Genomic DNA, 18,559 nt, shown 5'->3' with positions numbered 1-18,559 from the left:
GCAAATACCTCAAAGCATGGTGTGCACCAAAGGCCGGATGACAAAATGTTTTTATACGGACTTGACTGTAGGAGTGTGACATAATGAGAATTGTATGACAGCAGCTTAGAAGATAGATTGATGGAAAAAGAAAAAAAAAAAGGAAGACAGATTGGTGGGAAAAGTACTGGAGGCTTGAGACAGTGATCAGGAAGGCAGAATTCATCTCAGAAAAGATGAGGTGGTGAACGGAGCCAGGGCGGGACAGAGAGAGAGGGAGGTTAATAATTTAGGTAGTGGGTGTACTAAAGAGCTTCTGTCTGGTTTGATGGGAAGAGATGAGGGAAAAGAGGCCTCTGAACTTGTGTGTGAAATGGAACATAAGGTGTGGAAAGGAAATGTCAGAACATGTAAATAAATTTAGCTTTTACCTATTTAAGTAAAGGGAAACAATAATATTTTACTAATGTTTTTGCTTTGAATTGCTAGTAATATAGGTATTTAGTTTAAAAATTATACTGCAGGCTGATGTGAATCAGTGAATTTTTTTCACTGATAGGAGTCTGATTAAAAATGATTGGAGACCAAGGGATGCTTAAAGACAGTGGTTTCCAAACTTTATAGTCTTGGGACTTTTTACACTCTTTTATGTAGGACCCCAAGGAGCTTTTGAATATATGGATTATACTTATAGATATTTATCTTGTTAAAATTAACTGTATTAAAAGCTGAGAAATTTGAAAATATTTGGTTAGTAATGCATTTAAAGATAATAACAAACCCAGTACATGATAACATAAATAATGAACTTGTTATGAAAAATAACTCTATTTTCTAAAAGAAAAACAGAATTTAATGAAAAGAGCTGCATTATTTCACAGTTTTGCAAATCTCTTTAATGTTTGGCTTCTTAGAAGACTTCTGGATTCTCATATTGGCTCTGTACGCAGTCTGTTGCGATGTTTTTTTGATTGAAGTGTATGAGGTAAATCTTGTCACACACAAAGATGTAGTTGGAAAAGGGAGGAGTTTTTAATAGCCTTTTCATGTAATTGTAGATATTCTTCTTTGATACTATACCAAAACTTGATGAGTGATGATTTTCCAACATTAATTGTAATATGAAACCTGGTACCACATCAATATACTTTTCATACTCTGTTATATTAAACCCAATTATTTATTCTGCACTTTGCTTTTTCTTGTTTTCATTTCTTTTTTTTTATTTATTATAATACCTAACCTTTATTTTTTCAAATTTTTATTTAAATTCTGGTTAGTGAACATACAGTGCAATATTGGTTTCTGGAGTAGAATTCAGTGATTCATCACTTACATACAACACCCAGTGCTCATCACAAGTGCCCTACCCATCACCCATCTAGCCATCCTCCACACACCTCCTTCTATCAACCCTCAGTTTGTTCTCTAGAGTTAAGAGTCTCTTATGGCTTGTTTTCCTCTCTCCATTTTTTCTTTTCCCCCTTCCCATATGTTCATCTGTTTACTTTCTTAAATTCCACATATGAGTGAGATCATATGGTATTTGTCTTTCTCTGACTGACTTATTTCACTTAGCATAATACTCTCTAGCTCCATCTACATCATTGCAAATGACATATTCTGCACTTTGAATAGATCTTCATTCAAGCCTGATTTTGTAATATCATGAATTGGTTATTTGAAAAATATTGGTTCACTGAGTTATGAAAGAACTTATAAATATTGTTAAATTTCATTATACAACATCAAAAATCACTTTTGTTACTATCACCAGCAGACTCATCAGAAAACCTTTATATATTAGGAAGCTGTCCAAATTCATGGTCATGGATACAAGTTTTCTAAAATTCTATTTTTTTCTGGAATGTTTGGATTTTATCATTGGTAACAATTATTGCCAGTTGTCTCCCTTCTTAGTTTGTTTTCAAAAAGATGTCTGCCAAATACCCAAGTCTGAGTAACCATAGTTTGTCTGATATTCTTTCAAATATAAACAGGGTTACACAAGAGAAGAGGGGCTATTTGAGCTGGCTACTAAAACAATTGCATAAGGGCTTTTCCTTGTAACAATTGTTGTCATCCAAATGAAGCATTTTTAAAAAATTTTGTTTGTTTTTATTGTGAGTAGGTGGTTATGTAGCATAACTTGATACCAAAGTTTGGTACCAATACCTTGATTTGTGCTAAGGCCCTTGTGGTTTTACTCACCATCTCTTTTGCTCCCTCAGTGTAAATGTAAACACAGTGAAAAAAAGCAGAGATCATGTTAGTGTTACAGCAGTCCCCCCTTACCCAGGGGAGATACAGTCCAAGTCCAATGAATGTCTGAACATGCATAGTAATGAACCCTATGTTTTCTCCTATATGTACACACCTATGATAAAGTTTAATTTATAAATTAGGCACAGTAAGAGATTAACAACAAGAGTTAATAATAAAATAGAACAATTATAACAATATACTGTAATAAAAGTTAAGTGAAGTGGTCTCTCTCTCAGAATACCTTGTTGTACTGTACTCACCCTTCTTGTGATGATGCAAGATGGTAAAATGCCTGAGTGATGAGACAAAGTGAGGTGAATGACGTAGGCGCTGTGACCTAACGTTAGGCTACTACTGACCTTGGGACCATACGTCAGGAGGATCATCTGCTTCTGGACTGCAGTTGACTGCAGGTAACTGAAACGATGGAAAGCAAAACTGCGGATAAGTGGGAGACTAGTTAAGACTATGAGGAAAATAGTTGTGACTTTATGGACTCTAGGAAAGATCTTGGAGATTCTAGGGACCCCTCTGTAATACCTTCCAGTTTAAGGTCAGCCTGATACAGACGTAGGAAGGCATCATGCTAACTTTTTCAAAAATTTAAGGAGAAAGCATTTCAAGTTTCTGTGACATTAAAAAAAAAGTGAAATAAACTTAACAGAAACCCATGGCCTTGAAATAATTCTTAAAAATGCCTTTTTTTGGTCTCAGGCTAAAAGTTTAAAAGTTGTTTCAACTTTTCTGACATTGACATTTAGCAATCCGAAATGTCTTTTTTTTTTCTTGTCTCTAATGCCTAACATTTGACAGAACCCTGACAAGCAAATCACAGAAAAGTAAATTCATTCGCCCTCCAAAGGCTTTCTGATGTATAGTCTCAGCTAAGGGTGACATTTTTTGGTTTTGAAATTGATTGTTTAAAAACGGTTTTATTTCATATCTTGAAGTGTCCTATATACACATAGTAACTGTATAAATCAATCCAACTCATGTTTTAGTTGATGAGATATTTTTCCCCTTAAATCATATAAAAAGGGCACTTTATGTTAAAAAGTTTGCTTAAAGCTAATTGTTTTAGTCTATCTCATTTCTTTAAGAAGACTTTTTATGGAATCACAGATGATCCTCTGGGTCTTAAGTTGTTTAAAATGTTAATTTCCTAAAATAGTTATGCAGTATATTTGTAAAGCCCATGTATTCTTTCTAATCATAGTTTAGGTACCAATTAAAAGTAATAAAAATGATCTTAACTCATTTAATGGACCACGGTTAAAATCCAGTTTTTAAACTATAGCTATGTGTTTGTTATAGAATGATCCTCAAGAGCAGATAATGTTGCAGAGGAAAGGCAAAAAGCCATGAGTTAGAAGCCAGAGGAAAATTTTATGAAAAACAAACTGGGTTTATCAGGTGCTAAATAGGAAAGAAAAGATTTAAGCTAATAAAAGCCTTGGAGAAGATCTGGAGATAAATATTGTCCTTGGGTCTCAAGAAAGGGAAATTTAGTAATGTACTTTTTTTTAATTATAAGAGAATTTCAAATCTACAGAAAAATAGAGAATCATATAGCAAAATCTGTATGTTCCACTTAAACTTAACAGTTGTTAATATTTTATTGTATTTGCTTCCTTTTTTGTTTTTGCATAGATATTTTAAACTAAATTAAAGACATTTTACTCCTAAATAGGGTAGTTTGCATCTCTGAAAGAAAAAAACTTACAAATATATATTTTACTGTGATGGGATGATCTGAGAACCCCAGAGGACTTGTGGGGGGGGGTCTTTGTTTTGTAGACTGGGGTGTGCAAACTATAACCTCTCACAAAATAGCTTGGACCAGTGAAGGGAACTTTCTCAAATTGTTTAGAGCACTTTGAGGAGGAAGGGACACTGAGTTCAGGGCAAGGACTTGGAAGAGAGACAGAAAGGCACGTTTGATTAAATTTTACTATTTGGTGACTTAACCATTGTCTTTATGTGCCCGCAATGTCTTGATTTAAATTTGCATTATTCATTCATGCTTCAGAAATTGGACTTTTTTTTTTGACTTGAGCCCAACCTTAGGATGGGTGTGGAGTGAGAGCTGAGCTTACCCAAATATGTTCATTGGAGCTGCACAACTGACATCTAAAGGATCCAGGAATCCATGCTCTGAAGAGTTTTAGCCAGTCAGAAACAGAACGGCCTACTGGAGATACTTAGTCTTTTTTGTTTTTGCATTGAAGTACTATAGTCTGTCTTATTTATGCAATGTCTTCTTATGTTTAGGACTCGGATGTGGTTTATTATACACGGCAACAGTGACCATTACGTGCCAGTATTTTGACAGCCACCGAGGCCTTGCCCTTGGCCTGATTTCAACAGGTACATTTTCAAAATAAGTATAGCATTGTCACTATCCAGCCTTCTAATCAAAGTCAAAAGTTACCAAACACAGATGTTTAACCAATCACTTCCCAGCTCCCACTTAGGGAGTTTTTACTCTAGTTTTTTACTCTAGCCCGAGAAGGAAGTTTTTACTCTAGCCCGAGAAGGAAATGTTATTTTCCACTGTGAATAAGGGTGTAGCTTCCAGAAAATCCTAGGATACATATACGAAAAATCTGGGGCATTTGATGACCAATATAATAAAGGAAGGAAAAGCTTATGGGCCCAGTCAAGTGAGAGTCACAAGCTGGTGAGAGCTTTACTAAAGAAGCAGAGTGCACTTATGTGAGTCACCTTCTCTCTGGGAGAGGTAGGAAAAATGCCAGGCAAGTGGGGACCCCAGGGCTCCGTCAGGAAGCTTGATGCCGCATCTCGCCATCTCCATTTACTGCTGAGTGTACGGTTTTTCTAAAGTCCTGATTTATGAATGCATCTCCCTGGCCATGTGCATATCCACATGACAGCTGTTGACTCTTGTTCTTCCTTTAATAATCAAGAGATGATCACTGGGGGGAAATGTAAATAAAAAAGCCTTCTGGACTTCCTCTGATGTTTTAATGTGGCCTTGCACTTTTCAGATGGATTTTTTCCCAAGCTGTTTAGGGAACTTATCAAAATTTTCTGTGGCCAATATTTTATGAGTTTGCTTAGGAGACAGAGATGTCAAGTTGAGTAAAAGTTGTACGTTTACATATGCTACTTACTCGTTAATGAGCACGGGGTCCTGGGAGGTCAGATTTCCAGAGAAACCGAGTAAGTTCAATGATCTTTCTGGCAACAGAATCCAAACTAATGTTTTATTCCTGAGGCCGACCCAGTGGCAACAAAGTGATTCCAGATTGAATTAAATGGAGCGGGATATTTACCAAAGGTGGTTAAAGGAAGCATTGCCAGGTGAGAAATGTGAATTATGGTCTAAGAGGGGATAGGACAGGGCCAGAGTCTGAGGACACGGCTAGGCTGAGGCAGAACTGGGAGAAGAAATAGCAAAAACAGAAGACAGAGAACCCAAAGCAGTTGGAATTTTGTTCAAAGAACCTTACAGGATCTCCTGCAGGTGTGGGAGAAAGCGTGAGGGTAGGCATGAGCTTAAAGGACAATAGGTCTTACGGGCACTCTATTTTGGTAGAGGCATTGTAATGTAGCAACAAGCACAGACCCTGGACCCAGAAGACCTGGTTTTGAATCCTACCTGTGTCACTCACTTGCTGTCTGGTGACAGACAAGTTATGTAACCGTTCTGTTCAGTTAACTGTGAGTTAAGCCTCAGTTTTCTGAACTGTAAAATGGGGATAATAGTACGCATCACATCAAGTTATTGGGAGTATTAAGGAACATATGTGTAAGGCACATAGCAAGGGCTCTAAAACACGGACTATTGTGATTATGACCTAGGTTTCCCGTAATGTCCAAATTCATGTATGCTGACGGTGCCAGAAATTGTATGCTGTATGCTTTCACTCAGTCTAGAAAGGAGGGCATAAAGGCCTGGGCCATGGCACACTGAAGTAAAAATGGATCAACTCTGGACAGTTAAGATTTGGCAGAATTAAGGAGTTTTTAGTTTCAACTCACAGGGAGCTCAGTGAGGCAAAATTAGGTAGAATCATGGATCTACTTAGTCGTTTTGGGCTGTGATAACAAAGTACCATAGACTAAGTGGCTTATCTACAACAGAAATGTATTTCTCTGTTCTGGAGCCTGGGAATCCGACATCAGGATGCCAGCATGGTGGGGTTCTGGTGACAGACCTCTTCCAGGCTGCAGATTGCCATTTTCTTGCTGTTCCCTCACATGGTGGAAGGGAAGGGGGTCTCTCAGGGGTCTCTTTGATATGGGTGCTAATCCCATTCATGAGTGCTCCATGGGCTCATGACTTCATCACCCCCCAAAGGCCCCACTTCCTAATACCATCATGTTAGAGGTTAGGATTTCAACATATGAATTGGGGTGGGGGCACAGACATTCAGCCCATAGCATCCACATTCAGTGAAAGATGACAAGCAAAACAAAACTCAAAGCAGAATTTTTTAAAAATTGAAAAGAAACCAAAAATCAAAATATGTGAAATATTGTGACCTCACTGAAAGAAAGGAACATGGGCATGAAACAAAGATTTTAGGGAAGTGATCTTGTTCCATGGTGAACAGGGGTTGGTAACTAATGTCCACAGGCCAGATCTGGTCTACTGCCTGTTTTTGGAGAGCTCATGAGCTAAGAATGATTTTTACATTTTTGTATAGTCAATACAAAAATCAGAATAAGGATGTTCCAAGGCATATGAAAATTATGTGCAATTAAAAATTCAATGTCCATAGATAAAGGTTTACTGGAATATAATCATGCTCCTTCCTTTACCAATCTTATTTGGCCGATATTAATAATGGTTGTTCTGAGAGTCCCAAATTATAAGAGATTAAGATTGAACAGCTCCCATTTCCTTTTTAGGTTCAAGTGTTGGACTTTTTATATACGCTGCTCTGCAGAGGTTGCTGATTGAGTTCTATGGGCTGGATGGATGCCTGCTGATTGTGGGTGCCTTAGCTTTAAATATATTAGCCTGTGGCAGCCTGATGAGACCCCTTGAGTCTTCTGATTGCCCTTTGCCTGAAAAAACAGCTCTGGAAAGTGTACCAGATCGATACTCCATTTACAGTGAGAAAGAAAAGGACCTGGAAGAGAACACAAACGTTCTTGGAAAGAGCTATGGTGCTGAGGAAACACGCAAGAGCACCTTGGCCAGTGGTGGCCGCAAACAGGAGAGTCTACTTCACAAAAACCCAGCAACAGTGGTGCACGCAAAAGAGGCTGAAACATACAAAAAGAAAGTCGCAGAACAGACATATTTTTGCAAACAGCTTGCCAAGAGGAAGTGGCAATTATATAAAGACTACTGTGGAGAAACTGTGGCTCTTTTTAAAAACAAAGTATTCTCAGCCCTCTTCATTGCTATCTTCCTTTTTGACATCGGGGGATTTCCACCTTCTTTACTTATGGAAGATGTGGCAAGAAGTTCAAATGTGAAAGAAGAAGAGCTTATTATGCCTCTCATTTCCATTATTGGTATTATGACAGCAGTGGGTAAACTCCTTTTAGGGATACTGGCTGACTTTAAGTGGATTAATACCTTACATCTTTACGTGGCTACCTTAGTAATCATGGGCCTGGCCTTGTGTGCAATTCCATTTGCCAAAAGTTATGTCACATTGGCAATACTTTCTGGGATTCTAGGGTTTCTGACTGGTAATTGGTCCATCTTCCCATATGTGACCACAAAGACTGTGGGAATTGAAAAATTAGCCCATGCCTATGGGATATTAATGTTCTTTGCTGGACTTGGAAATAGCCTCGGACCACCAATTGTTGGTAAGATGTTTCTTAAAGTCAGTCTATTTTACTGTTCTTCTTTGTAACATCCCTGGATATAGAAATCCAGATTGTAATAGTAGCACAGATTAGCACAAAATAAATCTGCATAGATGTCTCCTGGTAATGATTTATTCATAATCACTTTGATATAGTTGAAAAGGCCAGTATACTTGCTCAGGGAGTTGTGTTCATTTTTTATTTGGGAGAAACTCAAAATGCCTGTTTATCCTTGTCCAAATTATTTGGGAAGTTCTTCTCTGCTGACTCCCAGTAGTCTGCTATAGAGTACATGGGGTAATTAATATATATCCCGATCCTTACTGTATCGAAGATTGATGAACTTAATGGAGGATGGGCTTCCCCTTCATACGATTTCTATCAAATTCACTTATTTCTTACTCTTTTTTCAGGTTGGTTTTATGACTGGACCCAGACCTATGACACTGCGTTTTATTTCAGTGGCTTCTGCGTCCTGCTGGGAGGCTTCATCCTGCTGCTGGCCGCCTTGCCCTCCTGGGACACATGCAACAAGCTGCTGCCCAGGCCGGCTCCAACAACCTTTCTGTACAAAGTTACCTCTAATGTTTAGAGGAATATTGGAAGGCGCTACAGACTTTTCTCATAGCAGAATTTCACTGTGGCTGACTCTGAATGAAATTTTTTTTTTTTTTAACAAATCCTATTCTCTATGTACTGTATGCGTAGCTTCTATCTCTTGTATATATTTTTTCCCTTTTTTTCTTTTTCCAAGAAGTGGGACTCATTACTCATGAGTTCTTGATGATGTAAAAATTTTGGCCTGCCTCGGAAGGCTTTCTCTGCGTAAAGAAATATAATTTCTCTGTAGGCTCCATTAGTTCCACTGCAAGGCACCCGGAGGGGGCTCCCCTATTTTAAACCTGACGCAGGCAGCATGATGAGCTCTATGTGAAGGCCACTAGGGACTAAATCACTCTCTTCTCTATGTTAGACTGGCTGGTACATGAAAACAGTTACTAAAATGGCATTAAGAATTGCAGTGGAGCAAGCCGATCTTTTTTTTCTCAAAGCTATTTTGAATTACAGTCACTAGTTTTCACTATTTGATTTTATTTCCCTTGAGGCGGCACCCCACGTTCGGACCCACTGCGCTTAAATCGTTTCATTTCCTAAGTTGTTTGCTGAGAGGCAGGCAGTCTCCAAACGGGGGCACTCACCACAGCCTTGCTCATGGTTGGCTGCCATAACCACGCTCACTCTTCTCTGTCAGCATCCAGTCAACTGATGTTTCCCAGGAAGTGCTGATTTTACCTGTTTCCAAATTGGAAATGCGTAAACCATTCCGCTCTGGCAAATGGGCAACATCCATTTGCTTCGGGCACAGTGGGAATGAATTGCAAATCCTTGCATAACTTCTCAACGAACTGTTTATTTGCTACTATCAGATTTTACCACTATCAAATTTTAATTCAAGGGTAGAACTAAAACGTGTGTGTGTGTGTGTGTGTGTGTGTACTCCAAGTCTGTGTGGGACATGGAAAGAGAAAAAGGCAATAAGAAATTCATACCCTGATCCAAGTTTATTCAATCTTATAAAAATTTTTGGAAGAAAATCAATGTTTAATAAATGGACATTTTCCTAAAGAAATATTTTTTAACTTTGCTATATGATAGAATCCGCTAGATCTTTTAAAAAATATAGTTGCCTGAGCACTACTCTTAGAGATTTTAATTCTGTAGGTGTAGGCTGTGGGCCAAGCCTCAATATTTTTAGTGAGCTCTTCAAGGAATTCTGATAACAGAGCCGTCGAGAATGGCTGTTATAAGACTGGCAATAGAGAAAGAGTCATTCTCTTAAATAAAAAACAAAAAAGCAATAAACCGTTGAGGTGAGGTGTTTTTAGAAATAGCCAACTGTGGTTCTTTAAATAGGACGCACTCTTCTTATTGTGCCAAAATTTTCTTTTCATTTCTTTTGAAATATGTAAGATTTTATTCTTCTATGTTGCCTTTCTTGGAAGGCGCCTAAAGCACTTTATAAGCATGAAGCCCCACCACACCTCAGTGAAGTAGGTAAGTACTATTTTTCTATGGAGTAAACCTGGAGTGTGGGGGAATTTCATAACTGAGTTAATCCTACTCAATAATGCAATAATGGGGCTCCAAAGTGCCTTGGACTTCTACTCCATACTCAGACTTCTGGAAAGTTTTCTGTACCTCATTCTTTAGTTACTGTCAAGGTTAATAAATAAGAGAAGTGACATTTTAAAAATTTAAACTAAATGTTTTTGTGTTGAAAGTTCCTTTTTGCCAATATTATATTCAGGAAATCCTATAACCTGAAAAATCTAACTTTCACAACATCCCCACATTCATCAATGTTGATAATTGTCCAAATGCATCTTCACTCTGTCTACTAATGTCATCCAGTGTGTGCATTTTCTGTTGTCTAGGGAATGAATTTTATGTTACAATAAAATATTTTTTTGGTTTGTTTTGCATTGGTTTGGTTGCTTTTTCTCTTCTTAGCCATCCTCCGCCCCCCAAATTGCAGTGACATTTCACTTGAATGTAAAAAAATTTAATTACCACATGTTCACTTCAGACCCCAGAATTTGGTGACTGGACCTCAACATATTCAAGTCAGTCTGCTAACCTATTTTGACCATTGCCTTCCAAAAAGCTAACATGTCAATCCTAGAGAATCCTTTTGAGGAAAAGGGGATAGATTTCTCTTTGAGATTTTTAATAATGATGTTGGCAGTCATTAATGGAATTCTTAATATGTTCTAGGCACATTATATTATATATCTTTCATTATAGCCCTGTGAGGTGGGGATTATAGTCTTCATTGTATGGTACAAAACATAATTGTCATGATATGGACAACATATATAAGTAGCTTCCAAAAGCAAAATGAAGAAAGTTTCTAGTAAACCCTCTGATTTCTAACACGGCTAGGAAATGGGGCTTGGGTGGGAGGGCTGCTATAAAGCCAATCCTTTAGTGAATAGAAAAGTCATGTTTATATAAATAATTATTCAAGATTTGCCCATTTCCTAAGAATTAACATTTTTTTTAAAAAGTTTATGTATCTGTGTCAGGGGTTGAACTCATGATCCCGGGATCAAGAGTCACCTGCTCTTCCGACTGAGCCTGGCAGGCACCCAAGAATTAACATTTAAAAACACACTTAATGAAATTATAATTGATTAGAATATAATCTTTCTTTTGCGACTCAAATGGTATTTTGTAACCTTCCAAGTGCCTGGGACTTTGTTAGCGCCCCTGCTTCCTCCTTTCAGCCTTCTCCTTCACTCTGTCTCTGATAAGCCTCCCAGGAGCCAGTTGCTGAATTAATTTTCTCTAGGGTGACGATGTCATCAAGAGAGAAGTTTCAGCCACCACCTTTTAAAAGCCCCATGAGGAACCGTTCCCAGGAACCAGGAGTCGCAGCACTGGGAGGTCATGACTGTGGGGGCTGTCAGTTATGTTGTGCTGGCTGGAAAAGTCCCCTGACCTCAGAGAGCCTCAACTTCTAGCAATCAATCTGGGATTATCTTAACTCGCAACGTTCTGGGAAATAAAGGAGAGCTCTCTTTTGAAGGAAAGAATGCCTCATTTTTTCTCTTACTTAGGAGTATTATTTTAAACACATCAAGTACACAGTTTACATTAGCAGTGCCATACAATTTCTCCCTCATTAATAACGATCCTGGGGGACCTTTTGCTCTGCAGTCAAGAGTGTCTGAAGGATGCCGGTTAATAAAATGCCTCTTTCAGTCAGGAATCTGACTACAATCAGTTAAAATGATCAGAGATGTATGAATACAGGGATAATATCCAGAGATGCGGTACACATATTTGTTAAGACTATGGCTTCTGGGTTCAAATCCTAGCCCCGGTCCTGTGCTAGGTGACTGTGAGCGTATCATTTAACCTTTAACCTCGCAAAGCCTTAGGTTTCCTCCCTGGTCAAACATGTCATAGGGCTGTTAGGGGAATTAAATAACATAACCCATATATACATTCCTGGCACCTGTTCAGTAAATACTAGCTGTTATTATTTTTGTTACTCTCATTATTCCTTAGGGTGTGGCCTCAGTCTCTGAGGGAGGTGTCAAGTGTTTCTGGGCACAGGTGTGGGGTAAATGCTTCCAAGGGCCTCATTTAGAGGAAGAAGGAGCCTCCTGTTACCCCTGAATGGTGCTGCTCTCACAGCTCTTGCCCTCCCCGACGCATGTTCTTGTCAAAATCTTTCACCCTTAGGGATTCATGACTCAGCACATTTTTTCTGGAATTGCCATTCAGAGGCTCTGACAAAACAAAACACAAGCTGTTCCTCCACAAGTCAAATAGAATTCACTTTGTAAATCGAATTGCTATGGGAATTTGAACTTTTATTTATTTCCTTAAGAACTCATCATCTGATGGGGCGCCTGGGTGGCTCAGTCGTTAAGCGTCTGCCTTCGGCTCGGGTCATGATCCCAGGGTCCTGGGATGGAGTCCTGCATCGGGCTCCCTGCTCCGCAGGAAGCCTGCTTCTCTCTCTCCCACTCCCCCTGCTTGTGTTCCCTCTCTCGCTGTGTCTCTCTCTGTCAAATAAATAAATAAAATCTTTAAAAAAAAAAAACTCATCATCTGAGCTGTTTGGAAGGCGGGCCTGAAATTAGGCAGAAAGCAAAATGCTCACATTTGTTTATTGAGCACTAATTGGCTTCAGCTCGGGGCTCTTACCTCCCTCTGCCTTCCCCGGACCTCTTTCAGATTTACTCTTGGGGGAGAGTAATTCCTTGCCAGGTCTTCTGGGATTCTATTCCTAGCAGGTCTGTCACATTAGTTGCTTCTTACTACATGCATTCCTTGTCCTAAAGAGTCACTTACTTTTATTCTCTCTCCTCGCAAAAATTAAAAATATATATATTTAGAATTTAATAATTTTTTTCTAAGTGATAGTCTACAAACATTGGTAAACAGCACATTTTCTTTTCTCTTTTTTTTAAGCAGATTTTTTAAGGGGCGGGTAGGGGCAGAGGGAGTGGGAGAGAGAGAATCCCAAGCAGGCTCCACACCCTGACTTATGACCTGAGCTAAAATCTGCGAGTTGGACAATTAACCGACTGAGCCACCCAGGTGCCCCAACAGCATATTTTCTTTTTTTTTTTTTTTTAAAGATTTTATTTGTTTGACAGAGAGACAGCGAGAGAGGGAACACAAGCAGGAGGAGTGAGAGAGGGAGAAGCAGGCTTCCCACTGAGCAGGGAGCCCGACGCGGGGCTTGATCCCAGGACCCCGGGATCATGACCTGAGCCGAAGGCAGACGCTTAACGACTGAGCCACCCAGGCGCCCCGCAACAGCATATTTTCTATAACAAATAATTAACTGTGGTTCAGGTGCTGTCCTGCTGTAGGTCACCTTAAACTACAAAGCCATGGAGACATGCTTGTTTTTCCTTCCTGGAAAATACTAATGTGATAAGGCAAGATGTTATTCCTCCAGCTTAAATCTGAAAACCCCTCAATATCCACAGCTTTAATAGGGCATTTCTAAGCGTAGCCCAAATGGCTCTCGGACCATAACAACAAAAGAGAACAGATGGAAATGGCTATATTAGCCTTTAAAAGATGAGAGGCCAGGCTCAACAGTCCATTTTCATATAGTCTCTATGGCTGCTGAGAGGGTGCCATTTTGAGAACTCCTGGGCAGGATCCCCTCTTGAAGGAGATTCTCCCTGAAGGTGAAGTGTGAACAAGGGCTGATGGAGGAATCAGTTGAAGCCAATGAGAGTGCCATGCTAAACAGAGTCAGGATGAGCTTGGGTTCCTGGATGCAACAGTAGAGTGGCAGTTTGTCTGATAAAATGGGATAATATATGGGACCCTCCTCTGATCAAGATTGAAAACTGCTGTAACTTCCAAGTGGCATTTTAGCTCTCACTAGCTGAGAGGCATAAGCAGGGGTAAGAGCTGTCTTTGTTCTTTGTTCTCAAAGTCCTGGGAAGTGGTGTGAACCAAGGAAAGGTGTCAACAGAAGCATCAAGGAACCCTGGCTGGCAGCTCTGAGGGAACTGGGAATGGATGTTGCAAAGAAATCTGAGAGAAAGTGTGTGTGTGTGTGTGGAAGAGAGAGAGAGAGAGGGAGAGCTGTGGGTGTTCAAGAGAGAGATTCTCCTCATTACCTCAGCCTACAGTCCACATGTAGTTATGAAACATCTCAGAGGAAGACCTTGTTTCAGGACCTGAGGCATCCCGGTCTTTCCAGAAAGACCTGAAAATTGAAAATCTCCAGGTTGTTTTTAGGCAACAGAAGCCTCCTTTCAGCTGGGCTTCTTGAGGAAGTTCGGGGTAGACTTCCTTTGTGGTTTATTGGCTTTGCCTTTGGGGAATATGCTCAAACCCCCTCCCCCACCTTGAGAAATCTTTGGGAAGGGTGGGGGCTCTCAGTGAAGGAGACAGCAGTTCAGTGCCTAGTTAGCCAGGACAGTTCTATGAGTAGGAACGTGCCCCAGGAAATCACGGAGCACCAAGGGCTGTTTTAACTACCTGGGGCCTGGTAAGCTGAACATTGGGAATAGATGTTAACAAGAAAATAGCCCAGCATAGAGGAGAAAGATTGGGATCTGGAGTCCAACACAGCAGGCTTGACCTAGTTCCTCCAGCTACCATCTTATTAGGTGAGTAATCTTAGTTTTCATTTGTTAAACTCTCTTAGCTTCATTTTTGTTATTAGTGAACTGTATTGTTGGAAGATTTAGAAATAATAGATGCAAAATGTCCAGTGTGTAGTAGTTTCTAAAAAAAATAGAAATTATTTTTAACCTCTGCTCGCATAAAGTGAATCCCAGTATTATAAAAAGTAGGAGGTATATGGTAAAATGGTAGATACACAATATATATGGTAGATTGGATTCTTACCTCACTGCTATATGATATGGGCATGTTATCAAACTATTCTGCAAACAATGTGTGTGTAGTGGTGGTATGGTAGGGGAGAGTGTATCACTCCCAGGGGCTGTCCTAGATTCCAGAAATACAAGAATAAATAAGAAAGTCTCTTGCTCTGAGAAGTTCATGGTTCAGTAGGACCAACTGATATCCAATTAAGTATAAATTCAGAACTTGCTTTTAAAAATTTGCTTGTTAATTTATGTATTCATTCAACAAATTTTTATGTAGCACACACCATGTGGCAGGTACACTGGCGTTGAGGTAATGGTGATAAACAAGACAAATGTGGTCCCTGTGTTCACAAAGATTTCTTAAAGCAAAAAATCGATCCCATGGTAGTCTAACTAGTAATTGTGCTTTAAGGCCAATTCTCTCTATAAGATTGTCCTAGCGGGAGGAAAAGGTGTACATGTATGCTTGCTGTCATAGTAGATGCTGTAGTGTGCCACCCAGATACCCTTCAGCACCTGGTCACTCATCTCCCTGGGGCCTGGGATTGGCTGCTGAGGGCTCACAGCTGAGTCCCGCTCTGGGAACTACCTTCAGCTAAAGGGATTCTACTACCTCTTCAGGGAAGCCAGAGTCTAGTGACCCTGGCCTCAGTGACTGATGAATGGCTTCTTTGACTCAATTTTGACAACTCTAGAGCCATCCGAGCTCTAGAGCTTCCTCTAGAACTGAGGCCTCTGTTGCATTTGATTCACAGCTGAACTTTTCCCTCTGTCCCATCCTACTTCCGCTACTTCCTTGCAGGTGCTTTTCTGGAAAACACTCCCCAGTAAATTTCCTGCTTGCATAGTTTGTTTTCACCAGGAGATCTGACTGAAAACACCTGTAATTTCAATACAGTAGGATAATGCCCTGCACACAGGGTCATCAGAGCAGAGAGAGGGAAGAGAGACATCTTTCTTGAGGGCCTATATGTATCCAGTATTCTTTCAGGTACTTCACAACTGTATCTTGTCCTATTTAAGTTCCAAAGACTTTGCCAAAGACTGGCTGTCAACAGGTAAGGCTGGCTGCTTGATTATCAAGATGACACAAAGATGCCTTTTATCTTGGGACATTTGGGGTCTGGCTGTCTTGTGAGAAGTCCAGGTACTTCATTTCTTACTCATCCATCATATATTAACTGAGCACCTATAATGTGTCAGGCACTCTCCCAGGTACCAAAGATGTAACTGTGTGCAAGATAGATAAGGTTCCTGTCCTCTTGGAGCTTGTCAGGGCCCCAGAGCTGGTTGTAACAGAAGCCTCAGCTCCTATGGGAAGCTCTGGAGCAGGGATGGCCCTTTAACATTGTCCCAATTGAGTTGTCACCTCTGACTCATGCTAGAATTCCCCAAAGAATGGATATAGGAGCCAAAATGAGAATTACTGATTTGTATGAGCAATAAAATAGCTAAGAGGACTGGACCTGCCAGTTCACCTGGTAGTCTCCCTTTCCAAACTGTAGCTAAGTTCAAGGGGAAGCCAAATACCCACTAATTGGAAGGTGTTTGAGGTTCCTGGGATCAGCGCCATGGTAGTTCATTGAGTGATGGGAGTGTTTAATAGCATCATGAGACGACAGCCTGGTTCAAACTTTGCCACTCTAAGGAACTGCCTCTAGACCGTGCATAGTTGGGCACAGACAATATTTACCTCCATGGCAATCCTCTTATAAATGTACTACGGCGGACCAACCCCTGCTCTCTCCCCAGTATGTTACTACCTTTGATTAGGTTACAGCCTAGTGCTACTGGTCAAAGCCTCTGGGCAATTATCTGTTCAGAGGCATTATGCTTGATTGCATGTTTTATTGCTCAGAAGGCAGTCTACATGGCCAGTACTTTTGCTGAGGGAGCCACCATCACCATGCGACAGATGAAGAAACCAAAGAATCAAATAAGCCAAGCAATGTGCTCAAGGTCACCCAGCCAGTGTCTCAGGCACAGGCCCAGATCCTGTCTATTTATGGAGATGGGGAAGTGAATGTGCATATGGAAATGATCTGATCCAACCCCATGACCTCAGAGAAGAAAACACTGTGGGCCAGAAGGAGACAAGGTCCAGAACAGAACTCTCCTGCATCATTATTTATATCTAGAAATTCATGACATCACTCCTGCCCCTTGAAAACAGGCATTTAATATGTAACCAGAACTTTATTTTTAGCAAGAACTTTCTTTTTTTTCCCCAACAGGGTAGGTACTAGAAATTGTAGCTATTGAGCACTTGAAATGTGACTAATCTGAATTGAGCTGTGTTTTAAGTTTAAACGTAGAGTACACTGGATTTCAAAGACTTAGTACAAAAAAGTGAAATAATTGGATAATTTTATATATTGATTATATATTATATATTGATTATATATATATATATTATATATATATATAAAATGATTATTTTATGATTAGATGACAAAATGGATATATTATGTCAAATATATTATTCAAATTAACTTCTTCTGTTTCTTTTACTAAAAAGATGTGGCTGTGAGAAAATTCAAGGTTCTATATATGGTTCTTATTATATATTTTTGGGGCAGTGCAATTGTAGATATTGCTATCCAAAACATATTTAAAAATTCTACACACATTATATTTGGTTGATATGAATTTCGAGTCTCTTTCAAGATTTTCCTTTGATTTATTTGTTGAAGAAATCAAATCATTTGTCCTGTAGAGTTTCCTATAGTCTGTCTTGCTGATTGTACCCCCCCCTGTATTATTTAATATATTCTTTTGTATCCTGTATTACCTGGAAACTAGTAGTTATACCTAGAGCTTGATCACATTCAGGTTTGATTGTTTTGGTAAGAAAAATTCATTGGTTCTGTGTACTTTCATCAAGATGCACTAAATGTCTGGTTGTCTGATTTTTTTGATGTTAAGATTGAACAGTAGGTCCAGTATGATTATCCATTATAAATTTCCCCATAATATTTTCTTCACCTAATGGTTTCTGTAGCTAGTTATTAGCATTACCTATGCTCATTATTACATTAGAGGGTGCAAAATGTTGATATTCTAATTCTATCATTCCTTTATTTATTAACTGACATACTTCTATAAAGAGAAGTTTCCTCTTGTCAACTATCACTTTCCCCAAGGAACAGTGGATACAAGAAAAGCAAGATACTTATTTTACTTATTTAATTCTTTCTCTTTATTTATCAATTTCAGAAGAAAAAGTTGGTTTTTCTGGCGTCCTTCAGATGTCACCAATGAGTTGTGCCCCCCCGCCCCCCGTCTTGGGGGGAAGATATCATTATGAACTCATGGATTTTAAATTGCGGGCATTGAGGGGGTGGTTTCAGCAATTACAGGTTTTTTTTCTGATGCCCAAATTTTCCCATTAAGTTTACCCTTAAGTACTAATGACACAAGCTCATAGTCTTTGCTAGTTTCTTTACTTCCTCTTATGACAAAATGTTTTAGCCCGACTCATCTTGTACATTACTGCCCCAGATCTGCAATTAGCCATTCCTCCAAGGAGCACAAGGGGATGGCTTTTAGACCACAATCTGGGCACTTGGGATTGTTTCTACAAAATAGATATTTTTATTTTTTCAACAGAAAATGCATCATGTGCTAATACTGATAAT

The 18,559-nt window shown here is 39.4% G+C and overlaps 1 protein-coding gene across 3 annotated transcripts in view; it reads left to right on the top strand.

The window, feature by feature from the left end:
- Positions 1–10,517, top strand: part of SLC16A9 (solute carrier family 16 member 9) — a 51,521-nt gene extending 41,004 nt beyond the window's left edge. For all 3 annotated transcript variants that reach the window (XM_032423788.1, XM_032423786.1, XM_032423787.1), the window contains 3 exons: positions 4,516–4,611; positions 7,123–8,040; positions 8,454–10,517. In XM_032423788.1, the coding sequence (XP_032279679.1) occupies positions 4,516–4,611; positions 7,123–8,040; positions 8,454–8,632 (1,193 nt within the window). In that variant the 3' untranslated portion in view covers positions 8,633–10,517. The remainder of the gene's footprint in view (positions 1–4,515; positions 4,612–7,122; positions 8,041–8,453) is intronic.
- Positions 10,518–18,559: the final 8,042 nt, after the last annotated feature.

This window comes from Phoca vitulina, unplaced genomic scaffold (assembly GCF_004348235.1).
Source record: "Phoca vitulina isolate PV1807 unplaced genomic scaffold, GSC_HSeal_1.0 scaffold29, whole genome shotgun sequence".
NCBI lineage: Eukaryota > Metazoa > Chordata > Mammalia > Carnivora > Phocidae > Phoca > Phoca vitulina.
Note: the sequence above shows the minus strand (reverse complement) of the source record. Positions and strands in the feature narration are given on the sequence as shown.